Source organism: Capra hircus (assembly GCF_001704415.2).
Source record: "Capra hircus breed San Clemente chromosome X unlocalized genomic scaffold, ASM170441v1, whole genome shotgun sequence".
Taxonomy (NCBI): Eukaryota; Metazoa; Chordata; class Mammalia; order Artiodactyla; family Bovidae; genus Capra; species Capra hircus.
In genome coordinates, this window is record NW_017189517.1 from 10,185,297 (window position 1) to 10,206,030 (window position 20,734).

The 20,734-nt window shown below is 42.7% G+C and overlaps 1 protein-coding gene across 5 annotated transcripts in view; it reads left to right on the forward strand.

The window, feature by feature from the left end:
* ARHGEF6 (Rac/Cdc42 guanine nucleotide exchange factor 6) overlaps positions 1-16,887 on the forward strand; it is a 116,245-nt gene extending 99,358 nt beyond the window's left edge. For 3 of the 5 annotated variants that reach the window (XM_005700425.3, XM_005700426.3, XM_018044164.1), the window contains 10 exons: positions 1,059-1,145; positions 1,934-2,012; positions 2,986-3,131; positions 4,448-4,573; positions 6,141-6,161; positions 7,270-7,363; positions 8,459-8,548; positions 10,765-10,864; positions 12,789-12,843; positions 14,479-16,887. In XM_005700425.3, the coding sequence (XP_005700482.2) occupies positions 1,059-1,145; positions 1,934-2,012; positions 2,986-3,131; positions 4,448-4,573; positions 6,141-6,161; positions 7,270-7,363; positions 8,459-8,548; positions 10,765-10,864; positions 12,789-12,843; positions 14,479-14,619 (939 nt within the window). In that variant the 3' untranslated portion in view covers positions 14,620-16,887. The remainder of the gene's footprint in view (positions 1-1,058; positions 1,146-1,933; positions 2,013-2,985; positions 3,132-4,447; positions 4,574-6,140; positions 6,162-7,269; positions 7,364-8,458; positions 8,549-10,764; positions 10,865-12,788; positions 12,844-14,478) is intronic. The other 2 variants (XM_013976296.2, XM_013976297.2) reach the window with 2 other exon arrangements.
* The last annotated feature ends 3,847 nt before the right edge of the window (positions 16,888-20,734 follow it).

Here is a 20,734-nt window from a genome sequence, read left to right on the forward strand (position 1 = left end):
AATGGACTGGTTGGATCCCCTTGAAGTCCAAGGGACTCTCAAAAATCTTCTCCAACGCCACAGTTCAAAAGCATCAATTCTTTGGCACTCAGCTTTCTTCACAGTCCAACTCTCACATCCATATATGACCACTATTTCCTTCTTTGTTTTATGTGGGTATAATAATTATTGTGTAGTTACTGATTAATAGTAATTTTAGGAAGAGTTTAACACATGAGTTAAGAGCAGTGGTCCCCAACCTTTTAGGCACCAGACATGGGTTTTGGGGATAACAATTTCTCTACGAATGGGAGAGGGGTGGCAGGATGGTCTGGGGATGATTCAAGCACATTACATGTATTGTGTACTTTATTTCTATTATTATTACATCAGCTCCACCTCAGATCATCAGGCATTAGATCGCAGAGGTTGAGGACCCTTGTGTTAGAGCATAATAAATTTCTTATCACTTGAACCCCTTTATTTGGCCACTTTTCAAAGTAAAATCATTTTCACTTTGAGAACCTCAAGACTTATATTGTGCTATATGGTTGCATCATGGGCAAGAAGGCATTAACAGTGTGACTTTTCAGGCTTCATGCTTGGGAAACAAGCATGGTCATTTGTATTTAACTGTTATGTATAGATGGACTTACCAGGTGGTACTAGTGGTAAAAAACCCGCCTGCCAGTGCAGGAGATGGGGGTTCAATTCCTGAGTCAGAAAAGTCCCCTGGAAAAGGAAATGGCAACCCATTCTGGTATTCTTGTCTGGAAAATTCCATGGACAGAAGAGCCTGGTGGGCTACAGTCCACGGGGTCACAAAGAGTTGGGCACAACTGAACGACTGAGCACACACGTTGTGTATAGGAAGGAGACAGATAAACTGGATTTATATACATTTCAAAGTACAATTAAATGAGTTGTGTACTTTTAAGTTGGGTATCTTTTTTAAAAAAATCACTGTTTGTGTTTCATTGCCTTATATAAGATCTATCTTACAAAAACGATTCCAGAAATTCTTAATAAACAAAATGTGCAATTTCTGTTTACATGTAATCTTTTTGCCTCCACTTCAGGAAAAAGAGGAGCGGTACCTCATGTTATTTTCAAGTGTTTTGATAATGTTATCTGCAAGTCCTCGGATGAGTGGCTTTATCTATCAGGTTAGTAGATTTCATATAGAGCAACAAGACAGATAATGAAAATAGGTTTTCATCTAGATGCCCTGTTTCCAGTCTGGCTCCAGCCAGAAAAGGCAGAATGTTCTGACCCTTTGTATAATTAAACAATTTATGAGAGCAGATATTCCTTTGAACACAGACCTTTGTGTTAGCATAATGAGTTTATCCTGAACCTCCACTGCTCTGGTTATGAGATAGGTCATGAATGTGTAAACAGAAATCACAGTCTGCAACTAAGTAAATTAACAGCAGCATTTTCCAGGCCTAGATCATATCATTATTGCTGAGAAGATACAAAGCTGACAGTTGCCTCTGTGATTGTCTTATTACAGTCACATCCTATGACCCAAGTTTCTGAGATGGAAGTCATTCAACTCCTTAGGAAATTCAGCTTCTTTCAGTTGACTCCCAAGACACTGAGTATTATAAGTTATTGTTGCCTATCCTGTCTTGCCCTAGCAATGACTAATTTTCATGAAATTTGAGTTTTTGCTTTGTTGATGGACTCTCCTGAAAATCTGTTAGAAACGTAAACTGTGATTTAATCCTGACCTCATGATTTATGGTGTGTTAGCAAAACACAACCCACATTTTCCCGTTGCTTTCTTGTCTGATTAAAATTTAAAGCAGAGAAACACATTATCTATTGACACACTGGAGAAATATGTCTCACCATAATTCAGCAGTGGTTCCTAAGAGGGTCAGAAAATCCAACAAAAACAGAGACATGTATAAGCACAGAATTAATGGGGATGTTCTTTTTCTGCTAGGGAAAAATACCAATAGCAGGAATGGTGGTGACTAGATTAGATGAAATTGAAGGGAATGACTCTACATTTGAAATCACAGGTAGGTAATTTTCTCTTCTTCAAATCCTTTTTGAAATGAACTGGGGTTTAAATAAATAAACAGTATTATTTTCTGTTATATAGTCCATGAGCAAGTTTTCCATGGACATGGTAAAGTATATTCCATTTCCTTGGATAATTAGGTTACAGCAAGAGGAGGGAAGACTCATGGTCATTCATGAGCCTCAGCTTGGCCATTAGTTTCAATCTTCTCTTGCATAAGAGCTACGAAATAACAAGATGAACTGATTTAAATAGTTTTCTCTCCCTTCTGTCATCTATTCCCTGGTGGCAGAGGAGCCAAAGATGTGAACTTTTATCAAAATTTTATCATCAGCCTATGAATTAGCAAGATTTGTGTTTCTAAAAAGTGCTGAAAAGCCATGAAACTTTTCTCACAGATTGAGCAATATGCCACACCTTGGTCACGCCCCCCAACTGGCCTGCTGTCCCTTTTCCCAAACCTGTTTGATGTAATGGTTGCACGTTTTTCACTGATACAACTCAATGGCTAACACTAGGATCCTGGCCCCAGACCTTAACCCCTTCTTTCCCAATAGGGAGCCCGAGATTTGGTATTGGCCTAAATACCAGTCTTAGTTGGATCTGGCTTCATCTTTGATATTGGGTAAAGCAGTATGCTATTTGCCTTTTAGACTATGAACTAGATGGGCCCTGTGCTTAAATTTGGGGACTGTGAGTTTGTTTGGAGTGAAGTTTTATATTACTTCCAAGATTCTATAAGCAGTAGAAATCAAGGATGGTTTTTATAAATCAAATACGAGTATTTATATCTTTATTATCACGGCTTATCTGTTCCTGATAGAAGAGTTTCAACAGGGTTAACTCATAGGTATGAAAACTTCTCAAGGTAGACACCCAGGTCCTAGCTGCACGAAGTGTGTTTATGAATGAGGCAAGCTCAAGGTCCTCCTTGTCTTTTGTTTCCAAATGCTCCTAATCGGGTAATCCAGGTAACACAGTAGAGAGAATTGTGGTCCACTGCAGCAACAACCAGGACTTCCAGGATTGGCTGGAGCATCTGTACAGGCTGATCAGAGGACCTGCCTCTTGCAGTTCATTATCCAAAACATCATCGTCATCTTGTAGTGCTCACTCCGTAAGTAGCGTGTCTGTCCTGTCCGGGGATTATTGAGTCTCTTGTCAAATCCTGCCTACTGAGGACTTACAAGAGTGGTGAGCATGCCCTTAGCCTTTGGATAGTTTGGATTTGTAGGATTAGAAGTACAGTCAAACCTCATTAATTCTGCTTTCTTTTTATGGGGGAGGCCTATCCCAATTAACACAGAGTTTGAGATATGCAGCCTTATTTGACAGTTATACTCCAACTGAACTGCTAGCAGAGTTTTTCTAACCAGAAGTCCTGCTAAGATGTTTTAGTGATAAACAGGATTTATTTTACTTAGCAACCGTTATGCTCATCAATGCTTCGGCTCCAATCCTTTGGCCACCTGATGCGCCGAGCCGACTCATTGGGAAAGACCCTGATGCTGAGAAAGATTGAAGGCAAAAGGAGAAGGGGGTGACAGAAGATGAGACGGTTAGATAGCATCACTGACTCAATGGACATGAATCTGCACAAACTCCGGAAGATAGCGGAGGACAGAGAAGCCTGGGGTGCTTCAATCCACGGGGTCGCAAAGAGTCAGACACAATTTAGCAACTGAACAACAACAGCGTGCTTGTACTGATAATGTGCTAAGGCAAAAGAGATAGTTTACCTTCTTAAGTACTGAAACATCTCCATGCAATCCCATCTATGCTATCACATTTCTTCATTAACCTTTAAGGGTAAACTTTGAGAGCTGCCTTCTTCTGCTTTATCACAGAGTTCACAGAATTTGAATTGATGAGATTTTACTGTACTTGCTGAGTGAGACTGAAGATGTGCTGTGTCGTCTGTTAACATTCAAACCTGTGATGCCCAAATTCCAGTTTTGAGCATAGTGTGTCGTGAGAAGAAAAAGGGCTTTTGGCATCAGATCTGGGTTCAAATCTTGACTTTGCCGATTGCTGACTGGTTACTTCACTTTGCTAAAGTTTGCCTTCAGCTTTTCTGAAAATAACCTATGTAAGCACCTAATTGAGTGCCAAACACATAACTGAACTCATTAAATGTTGACTGTTATTCCACTTTCCTCCCTTTCAGGGGAAAAAGAAAACTTCTGACTTGAATGAAATTGCAGGACAGAGGGAGGGCAGGCTCATGGGATGTGGAGTCATTGTTGTGCTGTTCCTTTGAGGCCCCAGGTCTTGACTGGAGAATGCCAGGTCTCCAACTGGAGACTTGTTTTCCCATCTTTTCCTTTCTGGGCCTGGCTTTTCAGATCCAACCAAGCTATTGTTCTTTCAGTGTGTGGCCCAGGGTTGGGTTCATATGGCCAATTGCTACCATCTCATCAGACATTTTCCCAGTCTTTTAGCTCTACTGGACAGCCCCGAGGACCCTTGGAGCCTCCTCAAATTATAAAACCGTGGAGCTTAAGTTGTCTACGACCTGCACCTCCACTTAGACCATCAGCAGCACTAGGTTATAAAGAGGTAATTTTGCTACATATGGTATAAAATGCTTCTGACAAGCTGATTTTGTAGCTTATTAAAAATAGTTCTGTGGGGATGTGCTAGAATTTATGGTAGGTGATACAGTCAGTCAGTCTTGAGTTGCCAGACTCAGTGATTTTTTTTTTCTTAATTTTTCATTTCCCCATTGTCCGTCTACACATATATCTTAAATACCCACAGGCTTTCTGTGCACTGCCTGAGTTTCTCCAGTCTCCTCCTGAAGGGCCCCTGGTTTGCCTTTATGATGATATGATAATTCTATAAATTGGTCATGATGTACACACATCTCAAACAAAAGTCACTTCATTAGCGTGGAATTGCTAACCAAGCAGACCCAGTTCTGCATTTTTAATCATTTTGATCTATGAAACCAAATCAGTAAAAGTTTTATGGGACCAAACCCTGGGTCTGAACTATGAAAGTCTGAATTATTTGCTGCAGTTGGAAAGAAAGAATTTAATGAAAGGAATGTCTTTTAAAAAGAGGCTTCTAAGCAACAAGCCTAGAGGACATTTGATATTTGGGTAGAATGGGGATTTCAAGTTGGTTTTTTTTTTTCTTGTCTCGAAGTTGCAGTCAGGAAATGCCAGTCACTATCTTCTGAAACTGTGTGGAGTGTTACCTTTTCCATCCAAACTTTTTTTTCCCTAGCGTGGTTCTCATCATTTCAGCTTTCAGAAAAGATCCTCATTTATTAGCAACTGTTCTTTAAATAGGTATTAACGCATGAAGATTTAAGTTTGTGACAGTTATGAGATGTGTCTTAGAATTACGGTGCCAAGGCAGCATATATTTTTGTACCAAATGTGTGTTTTTGATGCGTAACGCAGACTTAGCTCAGTTTGAGTTCGTTTTGATTTAAAACACCATGCCATTGTTTCACTTGTTGCCTCCAATGCTTAGTGCAGTAAAAGTAGAACAATGTTTGGATACAAGAGGATTTTTTGATCTTTTCAACCTGACATGATAGGAAAATAATCCTTGAGCTGAATCTTTATTATGTACCTCTATTCAGAATTTGGCCAGAAAACAGCCCCAGAGATTGGCTTTGGAAATTGATCGGTGATTCCTGCAATCATCCAATTTTCTCCTCTGATTACCTTAACCAGGAGTGCCACTTCATAGTTACCTAAGTCCCCTTTTTAATGATGGATATTTTATAATTGTCAGTTACTAAATTCAAATTAAGGTGAGCTTTGAAGTGTAAAGTTGACTTAATCCTTCACAGAACTAATCCATTAAAACTAAGGCATGATCACTTTGTTTCTGCTGGGAGAAGTGAGTTATTAATATGTTCTTACTATATAGTGTGTATTTCAGTAATTTTCAGCATTTGTAATTCTTCACAGAACTGTATTCCTTGGGCTTTTGCATGACGATATTGCATCTGAAACTAATGTGGGAAACATGATGATATTCTCTCTGTGTAATTTATGATAACACTAACATTTCAAATGTTGTTTTAGAATTATTGATAAATGGATTTGGTCACTATAACCATCGACCTCTCACGCTCATCTTCTCTTTCTTTACATATTCACTTTAGAGGATGTCTTATATCTTAAAGGTAAGGGTAGAACAATATCTTTGGTGTACAGTGACATCATTTAATGCTGTGCTGTAATCTTTGATGAATGAAGCTTTCCTTTATGCTTGTTTTGTCCCTTTTTACAATTGGTAGCTAAAATATGAAGATACATGTCTGACATGTAAGTACTTTCTTCAAAAAAGTAGGCTCTTGGGAAATATGAACAAAAATGAAAAACTACGTGTGACTAAAGTAACAGGGAAAATAGAAATAGCATGTAAAATGTCTGTTTTCCGTGGGCTTTTTTTTTTTTTACTATTTCTATTTTTCCTGTTATTTTTGTCACATGTGAGTTTTTCATGTCTATCTGCTTTCTAAGGAGATCACTGAGGCTAATAGGAAGAAATTAAATTCTTTGTCATATGTATTTTTAAGGTAGCAATTGTTATCCATTCATCCTGTATATACATTGCATGGAAGGTTGAAATAAGATGATCACTGTTTACTCGGATACTTAATAAGCACTTTTTAGACTTTCTGGTTATTCATATGGCAAATCCAACAATTCATATATCTTTTATCTGCTAATTAAAAATATGCCTTGCTTGGCTGTCAGTACATTATGTGTAACCCCACATTATTTATCAGGAAATCTTTCATTTGGCTATTCAATCTGAATACAGGGAATGTACTTAGTCTCTCTGCCTTAATTTTCCTGTCTGGCCAGTGGAAGTTGATATTCTTCTTTGTAGAACTGTTGCTAAGGCAAATTTATTAGTTTTGAAGCTCTTTGAAAAGTGGTCTATACCCCACTAAGAGTTATCATTGATATTTCATTCCCTTAAAACTGTATCAGTGGGAAGTATAAACCCAGTTAGGAGTAGTGTTATTTCTCTAGGAATGGCATCCATCACCATCTCTCCAGATTGTGCCCTAAAGGCACTTTGCCTCCTGCATCTGCAGTTGGCCCATGCCATTCTTGGAGCCACTTTTACTGTGTCTAGTATTAAATTTTGATTCCCTCCTAAGTGAAACTGTAAAAATCAGAGAGCCATTCTACTTAATTTCATTTGCTCTTTTAATTTTTTTTTTCGGGGGGTGGGAGGGGCGAGAACCTTAATTCATGAAAAAATCTCTACCCTTATAGGAGTCTAGTAAAAGCCCCAAAACGATGAAGAAGTTTCTTCATAAAAGAAAGACTGAAAGAAAACCATCAGAGGAGGAATATGTCATCCGGAAAAGTATGTATGTGTTTTTTATTTTTCGAAAGTTGATTATAGATGAGGAATTTTTTGAAAGCAGAAGATTTGAGCAGTATGTTCTCAGCGTCATCTTTCCCATAGGGAAACACGCATGTGAAGGCTTAGCCTCCTCTAAGACTTTGGAATAAGCTGTCTCCTGCTGCTTTTCACCTGTATGGTTTTCGTGTTGACTGTTTGGCCTTACCTGGTTTAGAAATACTAAAGGGACCTATTTGCAGTGGATACGTTGTTCCGTTCTTAGTTTCTGAATTCGTGAGATATTTGCCTTTACTGAGACTGACTCAGTAGACCTGAAGGGAGTTTAATGTTCAGTGATGTTCTCAGTTAGTCAAGGAATCTGCCTGCTGTCATATAGAAACAGGGCTGGATTTAGAGACAGACTGCAAAGTCGGTCAGCCAGTGGGTACATACACATTTGCCTCTGCTGCTGGGAATGAGGCACTCTGGGACACATATGAAGGAGTAAGTGACGCTTCCTAAACGGGTGACAGAGCTGTGCGTGTCAGTCAGAGATAGTCTGGATAAACCTTTGCTAGACTTTAGCTTCTGTATCCCCCATCCCCCGCCCCACTCCTAGGTCTGTGCACATGAGCGTGTTAATAGTCACTTCTAGGATGAGTTGGAGGGGCTTGGAGAGGAGAGGGAGAATCAGTGACTAGCCTGGCTGGTTGGGAAAAAATGTGTTATGTTACTGGTGGAAAGCTTCCTTAGAGAAGGTGAGCCTTGAAATTTGATGGAGAGGAAGGGTGTGGCGTGTCGGCTAAGAACTGAGGCCAGCGCCAAGCCCAGTGCTGGCCCTGAAGCCTCTGAGACACTTGGGAGACCCTCTAATTTAGTGCTCTGAGTGGCTTCCAGAGCAGACCACTCTCGGTGCTGATCTCACTGGCGCTGACCGCAGAGCTCCTCGGGGCTACTGTCACTCTTGCTCCACCATGACAGCTGGTCAGCTTTTCTCTCCTGCCTTGCATGAACACCATTGGTCAGAGAAGCCAGTGCCCAGCACCCACGTGCATCATTTCAAGGGTCCAGAGGTGTGTATCTCTGTGAAAAGTCACAATTCATTACATTTGACAGGTACGGCTGCTCTGGAAGAAGATGCTCAGATTCTGAAGGTGATTGAAGCCTACTGTACCAGCGCAAGCTTTCCACAAGGCCATGGCTCAAGTAGGTCCCCCCAGCCACTTTCTCTAATGAGTGATGTTTCTTCACTACTACTGCTCACTGCCTCTTGGAAAAAGAGCAAAGCAACCCAGATGGGCTGCAGGGTGTGGAAAGCAGGTGACTTGAAGCAGAGGAGTGGGTACAAGGCTGCATCTTTCAGATAAGCTGGTTTTAGCTACCAAGCGGTTTGTTTACCCACTATTTCTTTTCACCCAGAGAGAAAGAGAGATGCAAGAATAAAAAAAAGTTGGAGGTGATAGAAATGAAAAAAAATTTTTTTTTAAAGTCAATTTCCTTTGAAGTACACAAATACCTTCACCAACACTAGTTAGGAATTAAAGAGCCCAAAGGGTTCCTGTGTCTGTGAACTGATGCTAATCTCTTCTTATAGGCAGATTTGGAAAGGAAGTCAAAATATTATCTTTGATCAGCTGCATATTTAAGCAAACAGAGCTTCACCAAGCTCAAGTTTCAGAGTTGCTCTGAAAATCTGGAAATGTAGCTGCTTAGCAGGGCCTGTTGAGAGTGTCTACAATTTATCAGGGACCTATTAGCTGAGGGTATTTCCCCCAGCCTGAAAGTGAGATGATGTTTTCTGATTCTTCCTTGTGCTTTTATAAAAGACATGTCACATGGCTTATGTCCTTGGCCTTTCATTATTAGAGACATTAAGGATACCTGGTGTCACGGTCTAGCCTCTGCAGAAGCCATGAGGTCTCCCTAAGGCTCCACTGGGACAGCCACTGAGCCCATGCTTGAGCATGGGCAGGGCTTCCTCAGTGAACCACCCTGAGGGGTGCTGTCAAAGTGACATGTCTCTAAGGGCATCATGGGAAAAGCGTTCTATGTGGACTTTGATACGTTTGACTTTGAAGGAGAGAGTGTCACACCTTGTGCTTCTCAGACCCAACCTGGCTTCAGCTTTGGGCATGCCTAGCCCTAATAACAAGATTCCAGGAGCCAGGAAAGGCAAGTGAGAGCAGTTTTTATCATAGAAACCAGGAAAGAGAGGGACACAAGGAGACACTAGAAGCAGCAGCTCTCCTATGATATCTGACCTCACCTCCTGCCTCCTCCTGTCTTCACTCTGATAGACACAGGAAATTTGCTCAGAGGTGCAGGCAGGCATTCTGGCCTCAAGAGTCACATTGTCTCTCCTCCTCCCTGGCCTCCCTTTTATGTGTGGAAAGTGTCTAGCACAGTGCTTGGCACGCAGTAAGCCATTTAGCATCATGGTGTCATGGTGACCGACACCATACATTCCTCTCCAGCCAAAAGTCCTGCTCCCCTAAAACTGATCCCTACTGTTTCTCGCTGCATCCAGTTGGTTGGTCAGTCAGCCAGTCTGCTACCCACTTATTAAGCGTCTACGAAGTCCTTGGCCCTGCAGAAGACAGAGACAGATCCCCTTCGAGGAAAGCATGGAGATTGAGTGAAGGCAGTGAGTGTTCAGAAGTTGAAGGGAATTGGCTCAGAAGAGAGGAAGCCAGTGGTTCAAGGAGACAGAAGATTAAGGGATCTAGCTCTCAGAGGAAGGATACAGAAGGGAGGCGGAGGTTGGAGGTGCAGGAGAGCTGTCTGGTCAGGTCCCATGGCTGCTCTGTCACCTTCTCAATCCCAGAGCAAGGAGATGGTGAGCAGACAGTGGTCAGGACGCCTGCATCTTTGCAGCTGTTGTGATCATCTCCCCACCCCCACTCTACCCTTGATCAAAATAGTCTCCACTGACTCTGCGTCACCCTGTAAGGTGGAGAACAAATGGGGTGAATGATGCTTCTGAAGACTTTTTAAGCATGTTGCATCTCCATGTAGTGCTATGTTCTGCATGATTTTTACTAAAATACAAAACACACAGAGTGTGGTATGCCATTCCCCAGAGATGGGCAGGGAGGAATGGTTGCTGGCCAGCTCTTTGCTTTGGAGGAGGCGGAACAGGAAAGGAGGGAGCCTTGGTTGAGGATAATCTCACAGCAGCCTTTTCACATTGTTTCTGGATACAAAATGTGCCCCTGCCCCCAGGGCTGAAACAATGTATTTGGCCATTTCATTTCTCATGTCAGAAAGATTTCATCAGAAAACGTGACTGCTCTTGGGGTGCCAGTCAGCCAGATGCCGTCAACAAAGACCCCTCAAAAACAATCGTAGAAAGGAACAAACCCCCAATAAATAGTCTCCTCTAGTAATCCCCCTCCTCTGCCTCTGGCTACCCTTGTCTGTAGGTGCTCGCAAAGATTCCGTTCCCCAAGTCTTACTCCCCGAGGAGGAGAAACTCATCGTTGAAGAAACCAGAAGCAACGGCCAGACCATCATTGAAGAAAAGTGAGTAGAGCTGGCTAAACCTTTTCTGGTATTTCCAGGGGCTGGAAAGAAGGTTCCAGCAGACCAAGCTAGCACTGAAGGGCAGACCCTCCTCATCAGAGCATGAGGCCCTCTTGGTTGATCGTACAGTTGGGAGCCCAGGGAGGGCTGCTCCCACAACAAAGGGAAAGAGAAAGGAGAGGCAGAGGTGGCAGCCAGCTCCCCGGACAGGAAGGGACTTCAGGGTAGAAAGGAATACTGCTCCAGATGGGTTTGGGAGGCATTGGGAAGGCCACAGCCCCAATTCCTCTGCCCATGGCAATGCCCCTCACATTTATGGACTCAGGCACTGGACTTTCAATACTTGACCTCATTTAAACTCCTAGAGCAATCCAGTGAGATACACCACCATTGAGATTCACCACCGTTACAGATGAGAAAATTGTGATTCAAGAAAGTTATGTCCTTGACCTACCTTTGCACAGTAATGAGGGTGACCTACCAGGGGAAAATCAGGTTAAATACTTGTTTAAACTTGAGTCATTTCTGAAGTCAGGCCTAAATTTGCATAGGACAGCTTTTTTCATAGCACTTGGCACCGTCAATATATTTTTCCATCTGGTGTATGAAGTGATACGGCCAAATGGTAAAGCACTTGGGCTCAAGAGAAGAACAGCCCTGGTTCAAGTCCAGATTCTGGTACTTGTTAGCTGTGTGACCTGGGACAAGTTCCTTCCCTTCTCTCTGCCTCAGTTTCCTCATCTATAAACTGGATGTGATAATAATACTTTCAGGGTTGTTGTGAGGTTAAATGGAATAGGAAGTACAAAGGCTCAGCACATGATAATCACTCAATAAGTGATGATCATATAGTAATAGTTATTTACTCAATAGTAATAGTTGATAACTCAATAATAGTAATACTTTAATTACTATCATTATGGCTACATTCACCCGCCCAACGACTTTATGAGGCTTTCAGGGAATGGGTTACTATCCCCATTTTGTATGTGAAGAAAATGAGACCAAGAGAGGGTGAAAAGAAAACTGGTTACCCAAGGTTAGAGGACTGGTAAGTTGTAGAATAAGTGGAACTCTGATCTCCAAAGTCCTCGTCCAGGGAGAGAGAGTGAGAGAGGAAATGACTCTTCTACAACTCAGCCAAGGTGCTTTATCCCTTTCGGAATATGTGGAATCTTCCAGAAATAACGCCCTGACTTTGTGTCACGTATGCTGGTGAGAAGGGCAATGTGCTCGTGCAGATACTATAGGCTAGGCAGGGCCTGGTGCCACCTCTCATTACAGAATGTCAGGTGATGCACCTTCCTCCCCCAAGGGAGAAATCAAAACTTTATGAGCAGCCCTAGTCTCTTTTTTTTTTTTCACTTTTTTCTATTTAAAAATTGAAGTAGAGTTGATATACAATAATATATAAGTTGGACTTCCCTGGTAGCTCAGATGGTAAAGTGTCTGCCTACAATGTGGGAGACCCAGGTTCGATCCCTGGGTCGGGAAGATCCCCTGGAGGAGGAAATGGCAACCCACTCCAGTACTGTTGCCTGGAAAATCTCATGGACGGAGGATCCTGGTAGGCTACAGTCCATGGGGTCACAAAGAGTTGGACATGACTGAGCGGATATATAAGTTACAGGTGTACAATGTACTAGTCGCTTTTTCCGTACTCGAGCTGGGGAGTGAGCAGTGGAGGAGAGAGGTAATAGAAAAAGTGTGGTGACTCGGCATTGGAATGAGCTGGTGTGATTGTGGTTGTTAGCCCATAAAAATGAGGGACACAGGGGACATTCATAGCAGCATCTCTCCCCAGAAAGGTCTGCCAGAAAGGTCACTGGTTTTCAGAAACTGTGTTTCTATAAAGCTGCTTTTCTTCTTAAGTATCACTTAATACTTCGATGCCAACTATTACTCTCTAAACTTCATGTTCTAGGAGCCTTGTCGATACTGTTTATGCCTTGAAAGATGAGGTTAAAGAGCTGAAACAGGTAATGAAATTTCTCAGATCCTAACAAGCCTGCTCCCTCTTCCCTGCCTCAGGAGAAAGCCAAGAACAAGGTGGTGAGGTGGGGATTTCCCTTGTGTCATCCAGGTGAGTTTTGTCGATTTTACCATGTGGCCTTGGATTTCAATTTCTGAGGCTTGCTTATATACCTATTTAGCGTTCAAAATAGGGTTCCAAACTTAGTTACAATTTTCATGTTCCCTGACATTTACAAACAGAATTTAAGAAAAGATAAGTCATTCATGGGACTTCCCTGGTGGCTCAGACGTTAAAACGTCTATCTACAATGCGAGAGACTTGGGTTCAATCCCTGGGTAGGGAAGATTCCCTGGAGAAGGAAATGGCAACCCACTCCTGTACTCTTGCCTGGAAAATCCCATGGACGGAGGAGCTTGGTGCATGGGGTCGCACCCATTACTGTCCATGGGGTCGCAAAGAGTCGGGCACGACTGAGTGACTTCATGTAAATAGAACCAATAAGTCATGAATTGTGGGCTCCTCTGGCACTCTTCCTTGAGTTTGAGGACTGCCTGTACTTGGTGATGGGGTAAAGGCTAGATTGTAAGGAGAGAGACCAGAAGCTGGAAGATCACTTAGGAGGCTATTACAGAACTCAAGGTGAGACGTGATGAAGTCCTGAGCTGAGGAGAGAGAGCCACTGAGGCTGCAGAGGAGGGACGTGGGAGTAAAGGAGGTATATAGCCGAGTTAGAGCCTGCGGAAAATGGTGCTGTGATGTGGGAGTTAAGAAAGACTCAGAGGGCTCCCCTGGTGGCTCAGTGGTTAAGAGTTCAGCTGCCAGTGCAGGAGACATGGGTTTGATCCCTGACCCAGGAAGATCCCACATGGCCCAGCGTAGCGAGGCCTGTGCACCACGGCTATTGAGCCGGTGCTGTAGAGCCCATGTGCCACAGCTACTGAAGCCCGCATGCCTAGAGCCCATGCTCTGCAACGAAAGAAGCCACTGCAATGAGAAACCTGTGCACCACCGCTGGAGAGCGGCCCCCCTCCAAAACTAGAGTAAAGTCTGTGCAGCAACGGAGACTCACCACAGCCAAAAAGAAAGTAAATAAATAAAATTATTTAAAAAAGAGAAAGAGACAGAGATGGCAGATGAAACTTTTTCATCTGGGTATATACTTTGATATGGTGGTGTCCTTCCTGAAAATCAGAAACTACAGGAGGAAGAGATGTTTGGGTGATGGGGGAGATACTGGGTTCACTTTAGAACATAATGAACCTGAGGGCCTTATAACAAGTGTAGGTGGAAATATCAAGTTGGCCCTGGGGACTGTGGACCTGGTGTTCCTGAGCTGAGATGAGGTCAGTGCCAGAGAGAATTGGGGTGGCCTCTTCATAGATACTTGAGTTGAAAGAAAAGAAACAGTAAGTGAAAAGAGTGAGTCAGAAGAGGGCCCAGGCCAGAGCCCTAGAGAATATTTGTCTTGATATTCCAGGGGTTGGTCAGTGAGAAGTAGAATAATCCAGAAGCTGCTGAGGGAGAGGAGTTTGAGGAGGGAGAGTGTCCTCAGTGGTGAAGGCTGCTAGGAGGTTGAGCATGAGGAGCCCTGTGGCAGGGACTGTTTGTTTGGTAACCAATCAGCCTTTTCCCATTGTAGGAGAATAAAAGAATGAAGCAATGCCTGGAGGAAGAGTTGAAATCAAGAAGGGACCTAGAGAAGCTGGTCCGGAGGCTGTTGAAGCAAACTGATGAGTGTATTCGGGCCGAGTCCAGTAGCAAGACCTCCATTCTCCCATAACCATCACTGTGTGGCTGGCAGAGGGTGCCTGTAGGGTGTCAGGAAATGTCCAGCTGAGTGATCTGACTCAGTTTGCTCACTTCTCTGGTTTTTATTTCACATCTTAGTCTGTGTGTGTGTGTGTGTGTGTGTGTGTGTGTGTTTGGATGAGTGTTTGTGGTTGTTTGGTTATTGATTGGTTGTTTATTTTTTTGACAGGAGTAAAAAAGCAAGAGGGGGTGGGAGAAGTCTCCCCAGAGTCTTTTCCATCAGTAAGCAAAGGGAAGCTATTGTAGGCAGATGACTCACAGGGTCTTTAGATGGCCTTCAATTCATAGTGCCTCTTTACCAGCCATTATCCTTGGGTCACTCTTGTTGGGCTGGCTGCTCTCCCCAAGTGGCTGGCCACAGCTTATTAAAATGTGAACTTGACTTTCCCCTTAATGCTTCCCTCTACCTGGCAGCCCCTTAGTACCTAATTTACTGAAGGCAACATTTCTGGAACTCTGACTGGGGAAGGTGAAAGGCAAATATGTTTGCCCAGTGATCCAGCTGCCCTTCCCTGACACAGCCTGTGCCACCCTCAATACCCGCTTTTTAAAATGACTACCCTGTGTTGTCTATAAGACCAAGAAAACTGTAGTACCCTTTCTCCTTTCATGTTGGTTTATGTTTCCATTCTGTGGGGCAGAAGCTCTGGTCACCCATGCCAACACCAAATCCATTAGCAAGCTGCACTGGAGCGTCTTCCCCTCAGTAGCCAACTTGCCCATCTCTTGCCAGTGCATGCTAGGTTTTGTCCCTGGCCTTCTGCCTTGTGTAGAAGTTTTCTATTTCCCCAGTGCTTTAAGCCAACCATCCCAATCAGTGTGTAAACTGGTTTGTGTGTGCTTTTGCTTTTTAAAAATATAGACTGTGAGCAGTTCCTTTTATCTACATCACATACTCAAGTTGCAACTTCTCATCCTTCAGTCTACACTGAGGTGATGTGGCGCCCTAGCAGACAGCTTTAATTCCCTTGATTGTCCTCCCATATATGCTGTGAGATGCTGTAATAGTCATCAGCCTCTTTGAGTAGGACTCTAAGCATGATTTGCAGATATGTGCTGTTGGGCCAGTTTGTACAGCTGGAAGGAAAGGGCCCCTCTAGTAGCTGTGTGCTGGTTCCTAGCAAAGCTGATTATTTAGAACTGGTTTACTCAAGTTGTTCATTGAATCAAACCCTTGCTGAGGGTTTCTAATATCTGAGAAATTAGAACTGTGATAAACCAGGTATAGAAGGCAGTCATGGCAGAGCAGCACACATCCAAATCCAGCACAGTTGAAAGTTGCAACCTGCCACTGTCTCTCCCAAAGAGAGACAATTTGACCAGATGGGAGAGATCGCTGGAAAGAGAGGTCAAGGACCAATGGACAGATCAAAGTTGTCTCCCAGATATGTTCAGTAGGTACCTATAAATATGGGTTTTGCAAATGTTGTTTAGGAACCAAACTTGAACTCCCCAGCTTGCTAAGCCCTTTTCCTTTTTAGTACAGGGTGGGAAGGGGTCTCAACTCCCATAGCTACTTGTTATGGGGCTGTTGACTGCTTGCCACATGGCAGAAATTACATCGTCCACAGGAAATGGACTTTTCCTGCAGACCAATCTCAGCCAACCACACACAGCCGTCTTTGGAAGCTGAAGACCAAAGAAGACTTCTTGGAATGGCTGTGTTCTGTTTTTAGCCCAATGATTTAGAGATGCCATCCTTCACTTCCAGAAGAAAAACAACAATAACAACACAGATCGTAGCATCTGCCCTGTCTGTGGTTAGTCAATGGCTTACAATAAATGTGCAAACAATATCTGTAGGAAAAATTTTTTGTGATTACAAATACTTTAGTTGATAAGGTATATAGGATTGCTTAAAATATTGACAGGTCTTTATTTTAAAGTGACGTGTCCATATGCATGTTTTGGGGGTGTGGCCCTTCTGATGAGAGGCCCTGGGTACTCTGGGTAATGTAGTTTTTGCAGAGTGGTGTCCACGCTCACACTCAACAATCCTATACAGGAAATGAAGCCATGTTAGCCTGACAGCAGTGTCTCCATAGTTGTGTTGTTTACAATACTCTATAAATGGGTCCCTGTAACCCTGTAGTTAAACTGCTACCCTTCGAGGCCTTTCAGTTCCTCTTCTGTCATGTCCCTTCTTACACAAGCTCAAATTTTCTAACTTGTTTTTATTTTGAAGACTTTTAAAATGGACATTTTCAATAAATAAGAACAACAATGCTTTATAAAATAAGTCCTGTGTTTCTTCTTTTTCTTTTCTTTTATTTATTTATTTATTTATTTTTTGCTAGCTGGTGTGTGGAAAGATTTCTCATGCTGTGTCAGCTTCCTTTCCTGTTTCCCTCATTAGTTATCCATGCTCATCAGGCCCCTGAACTAGCTTCTATCTTTTTCACTCAGGGCAGATGATATTTGTTCCCCACTTTGCAGAGATAATATGTCTCTTGAGGGAGAACCTCCCTTAACTTCACCACCCCTCTCCTCCTGGCCCCAAACTATAATCTGTCTGTACCTCTTCTTGCCATTTTTCTTCAATATTAGAGATAGAGATATTCACTTTCCTCTTCAAACTTATCCCTTGATCTTCAGTCTTGTTTCCATCTCTCTGTATATTTAGCAGGATTTTGCCAATTTTGCTCTATTTTGACCACAGTTGGAATGCCAGTTTCAGCAGTCAGGGTGAAAGTATTTACTCCCAAACAAGATAGCTGCACTAGGTATTATTGGTTGCTACTCAGCATCCATTCCTCCCCTTACCTTACCCCAAGGCTGAAAAATAACTATCTCAGACTCCCTTACAGCTAGGATTCTGGATATAGTGTGAGTTCTGATACATTTTCAGTTCTGCCAATGAGATGCCTTTGCACAAGGTTGAAAGGCTTCAGTTAGGCAGAGCCTCTCTTCCCCGGGGCTTGGTGGCTGGCAGGGAGATCCAAGGACACGTCTGTGGCTTCTGTACTACATCCTGTACTCACAGCTTTGTGAGTGACAGACTCTAGCAGCAGCCATATCCCCTGAAACTAGATTTGGATCACGACCACTGTGCTATGACCTTGACAGCCATTAGTCTAATGGAAGCCCCCTGACTTCCACTTCTGTAGTCATCAATTTTGTAGGCACCTGATACTACTTTTCTGCTTGAGATTGCTTCAGTGGTTTATGTTTCCTACACTGAAGCAATAGCTATAACACCATACCTCCTGTGTGTTAGACTCAGCACTGTTTTACGTGGTTAAACTCCTATAACCCTCAAAACAACCCTATTAGGTATTCACTATTAATATCCCCGTCTTACAAGTGAAGAAAGGTACAGTGATTGAACAATATGCTAGTGTGTGTGGAGCAGGGATTTGAAACCCTGGTCTGTCTGCCTCTTGGATCCATGTTCTTTCTACCACATTGCCTCTTCTACACATGACACTTGCCAGGTTGGCTTCTACCTTGGCCATCTACTCTCCTGAAGTCACTGATGAGCTCTTATTGATGAATGCAAGGAGCACTTTTCAATATCCATCCTGACTTTTCTTCAGTATCTGATCCTTTGTTATTCAGTTGCTAAATCATCTCAACTCTTTGTGACCCGGTGAACTGCAGCATGCCAGGCTTCCCTATCCTTCATTATCTCCTGGAGTGTGCTCACACTCATGTCCACTGATTCAGTGATGCTGTCTAACCATCTCATCCTCTGTCATCCCCTTCTCCTCCTGCCTTCAACTTTTCCCAGCATCAGAGTCTTTTCCAGTGAGTCAGCCCTTCACATCAGGTGGCAAAGTATTGGAGCTTCAGCTTCAGCCTCAGTCCTTCCAATGAATATGCAGGGTTGATTTCCTTTAGGATTGACTGGTTGGATCTCCTTGCAGTCCAAGGGACTCTCAAGAGTCTTCTCCAACACCACAATTCAAAAGCATCAATTCTTTGGCACTCAGCCTTCTTTATGGTCCAGCTCTCACATCTGTACATGAGTACTGGGAAAACCAGAGCTTTCACTATGTTGACCTTTGTCCCTTGCCTCCTTGTTAAATCTCTACTTCCTTGGCTTTCATGATCCCAACTTTCCTGGCATTCATTCATCTTTCTGACCACCCCACAGTCTCCTTTGCTGAATCTGCCTCCTGCCTGCCCCATGAATGTGCTGATCCTTAATGCTCTTTTCCTCTCTCTCTTTCTATTGCCTCTTCTTGGACAATCTTGTCTATTCCTATAACTTCATTTATCAAAGTACAGATGACTCCCTTGTCCATATTTTTCCATCCTGACCTTTCTCCTGAGCTCCAGACCCGTGGAGGCAGCTACCTTGTGGACATCTCAGTATGGATGTCCTACAGCACCTAAGAGTCAGCATGTCCCAAACTGGACCCCTCATTTGTAGTCCCAGATCTGCTCTTCCAGTGTTTCCTATCCCAATAAATGGCATCCATGGCCACTTAGTTGCCCCAACCAGAAAAATAGGTGTTATCCTTCATTCCTTTCTCGCCCTCAACCCTGTATAAATGTATACATTAACCCTTTATACATATAGTCATCAAGTCTTACCATTTTTAACTCTGCAGTAGCCCCTGAATTTCTCTCCATCCTCCATTGCCTATTTCTGGTGCTTGTCATCTCTTCCTCAGATTCATGCATCTCTTTGCCTCTTGGTGTCTGGCCTCTTTAATGCCAGTAGAATGATTATCTAAAAGATCTGACTATATCATTGATCTGTTTAAAAGTGTGGTGTCTTGCCTCTACCACACTCAGTTAAGTTTGATCTCCTTGAATTTCTCTTAAGTCCCAAATATGCCATTTGTCCTGTCTAGAATCCCTTTCCCATCCCTGTACATCAAACAACTTCTTATCTTTTTCCATTTAGACTCAGGTCAAGTATATGTATGAATTCATGATTTCCAAAATGCATATGCATATATATCTCTGCATGTGTATGTGCCATTTATGTACATGTAGTGTGTGTGTTTGTATGTATTAGGATTGCCAGAGAAAATACAAGATACCCAGTTAAACTGGAATTTCAGCTGTACATCAGATAATGTTTTGGTATATATCAGGTCCCAAATTTTGAATGGAATATATTTATACTAACTTTTTCAGTGTTTACCTGAAATCCAAATATGACTGGGTATCCTGAGTTTTTATTTGCTAAGGCTGACAGCTTTAGTGTGTATGTGCATATACATGTACATCTAAATGCATACATTTCCTAGGAGAAGTGACATCTTAATACAATGGATACACCTAGTGCCCACAACTTGGTTTCTAAACACTATATTCTGCACTGAAAGGAAGAAGAGCTTCTTGGAGAAATGGCTGATTCTGCGTCTGAGGCAGGAAAGGTACAAAATGAGCCTGGAACGTCTTGTTCTGCCAGAAAGTGATGCTCAGAAATATGAGAGGGGCATGTGAGAAAGACCCAGGTGTGAACTTAAAGAGGCTCTTACTGGCCAAACTAGGGAAAATTTGAGCACCAAAATACAGTAATGAATTAGAAAACACTGGAAAAAGTAGAAATCTATGAGTCTATACCAATAAATAAATGGGGAGAAACGGAAGGTTCTTGTTTATAGTACCATGAGTATTGACTGGTAAACGAGAAAGGAACTCTGGAGTTGGAAAAATCCCCATTTTGCAGCCATCGTAGTCAAGACCGATTCAGGCCAAAATTACCATTGGATGCTAAACATAGAGGGAAACTTTGATGATGAGCAAATTACTTGCATAGTCTTTAAGTGTTTCCCCAAAGAGTGCTTACTAGTTGCAAGGTAGGAAATAGTAACTCTAGATAGAGTGCGGATATTGGACAGCACCTGAAGTGAGGGATCACAGTTTACATCAACAATGAGAGGCCAATGACCATCACATGCCTCCAAATAGGACACCCGAGAAGAACACATCAGGTGTGTAGTTTTCCATCCAAAAAGCATAACCTGAATTTAACCATGGGGAAATATCAGACAAACTCAAAATAAGGAACAATCTTAGGGACTTCCCTCACAGTTTAGTGGTTAAGACTGTGCTTCCGCTGCAGGGGGCACAAGTTCCAGCCCTGTTTGGGGAACCAAGATCCCACATGCCACAGAGCCAAAAAA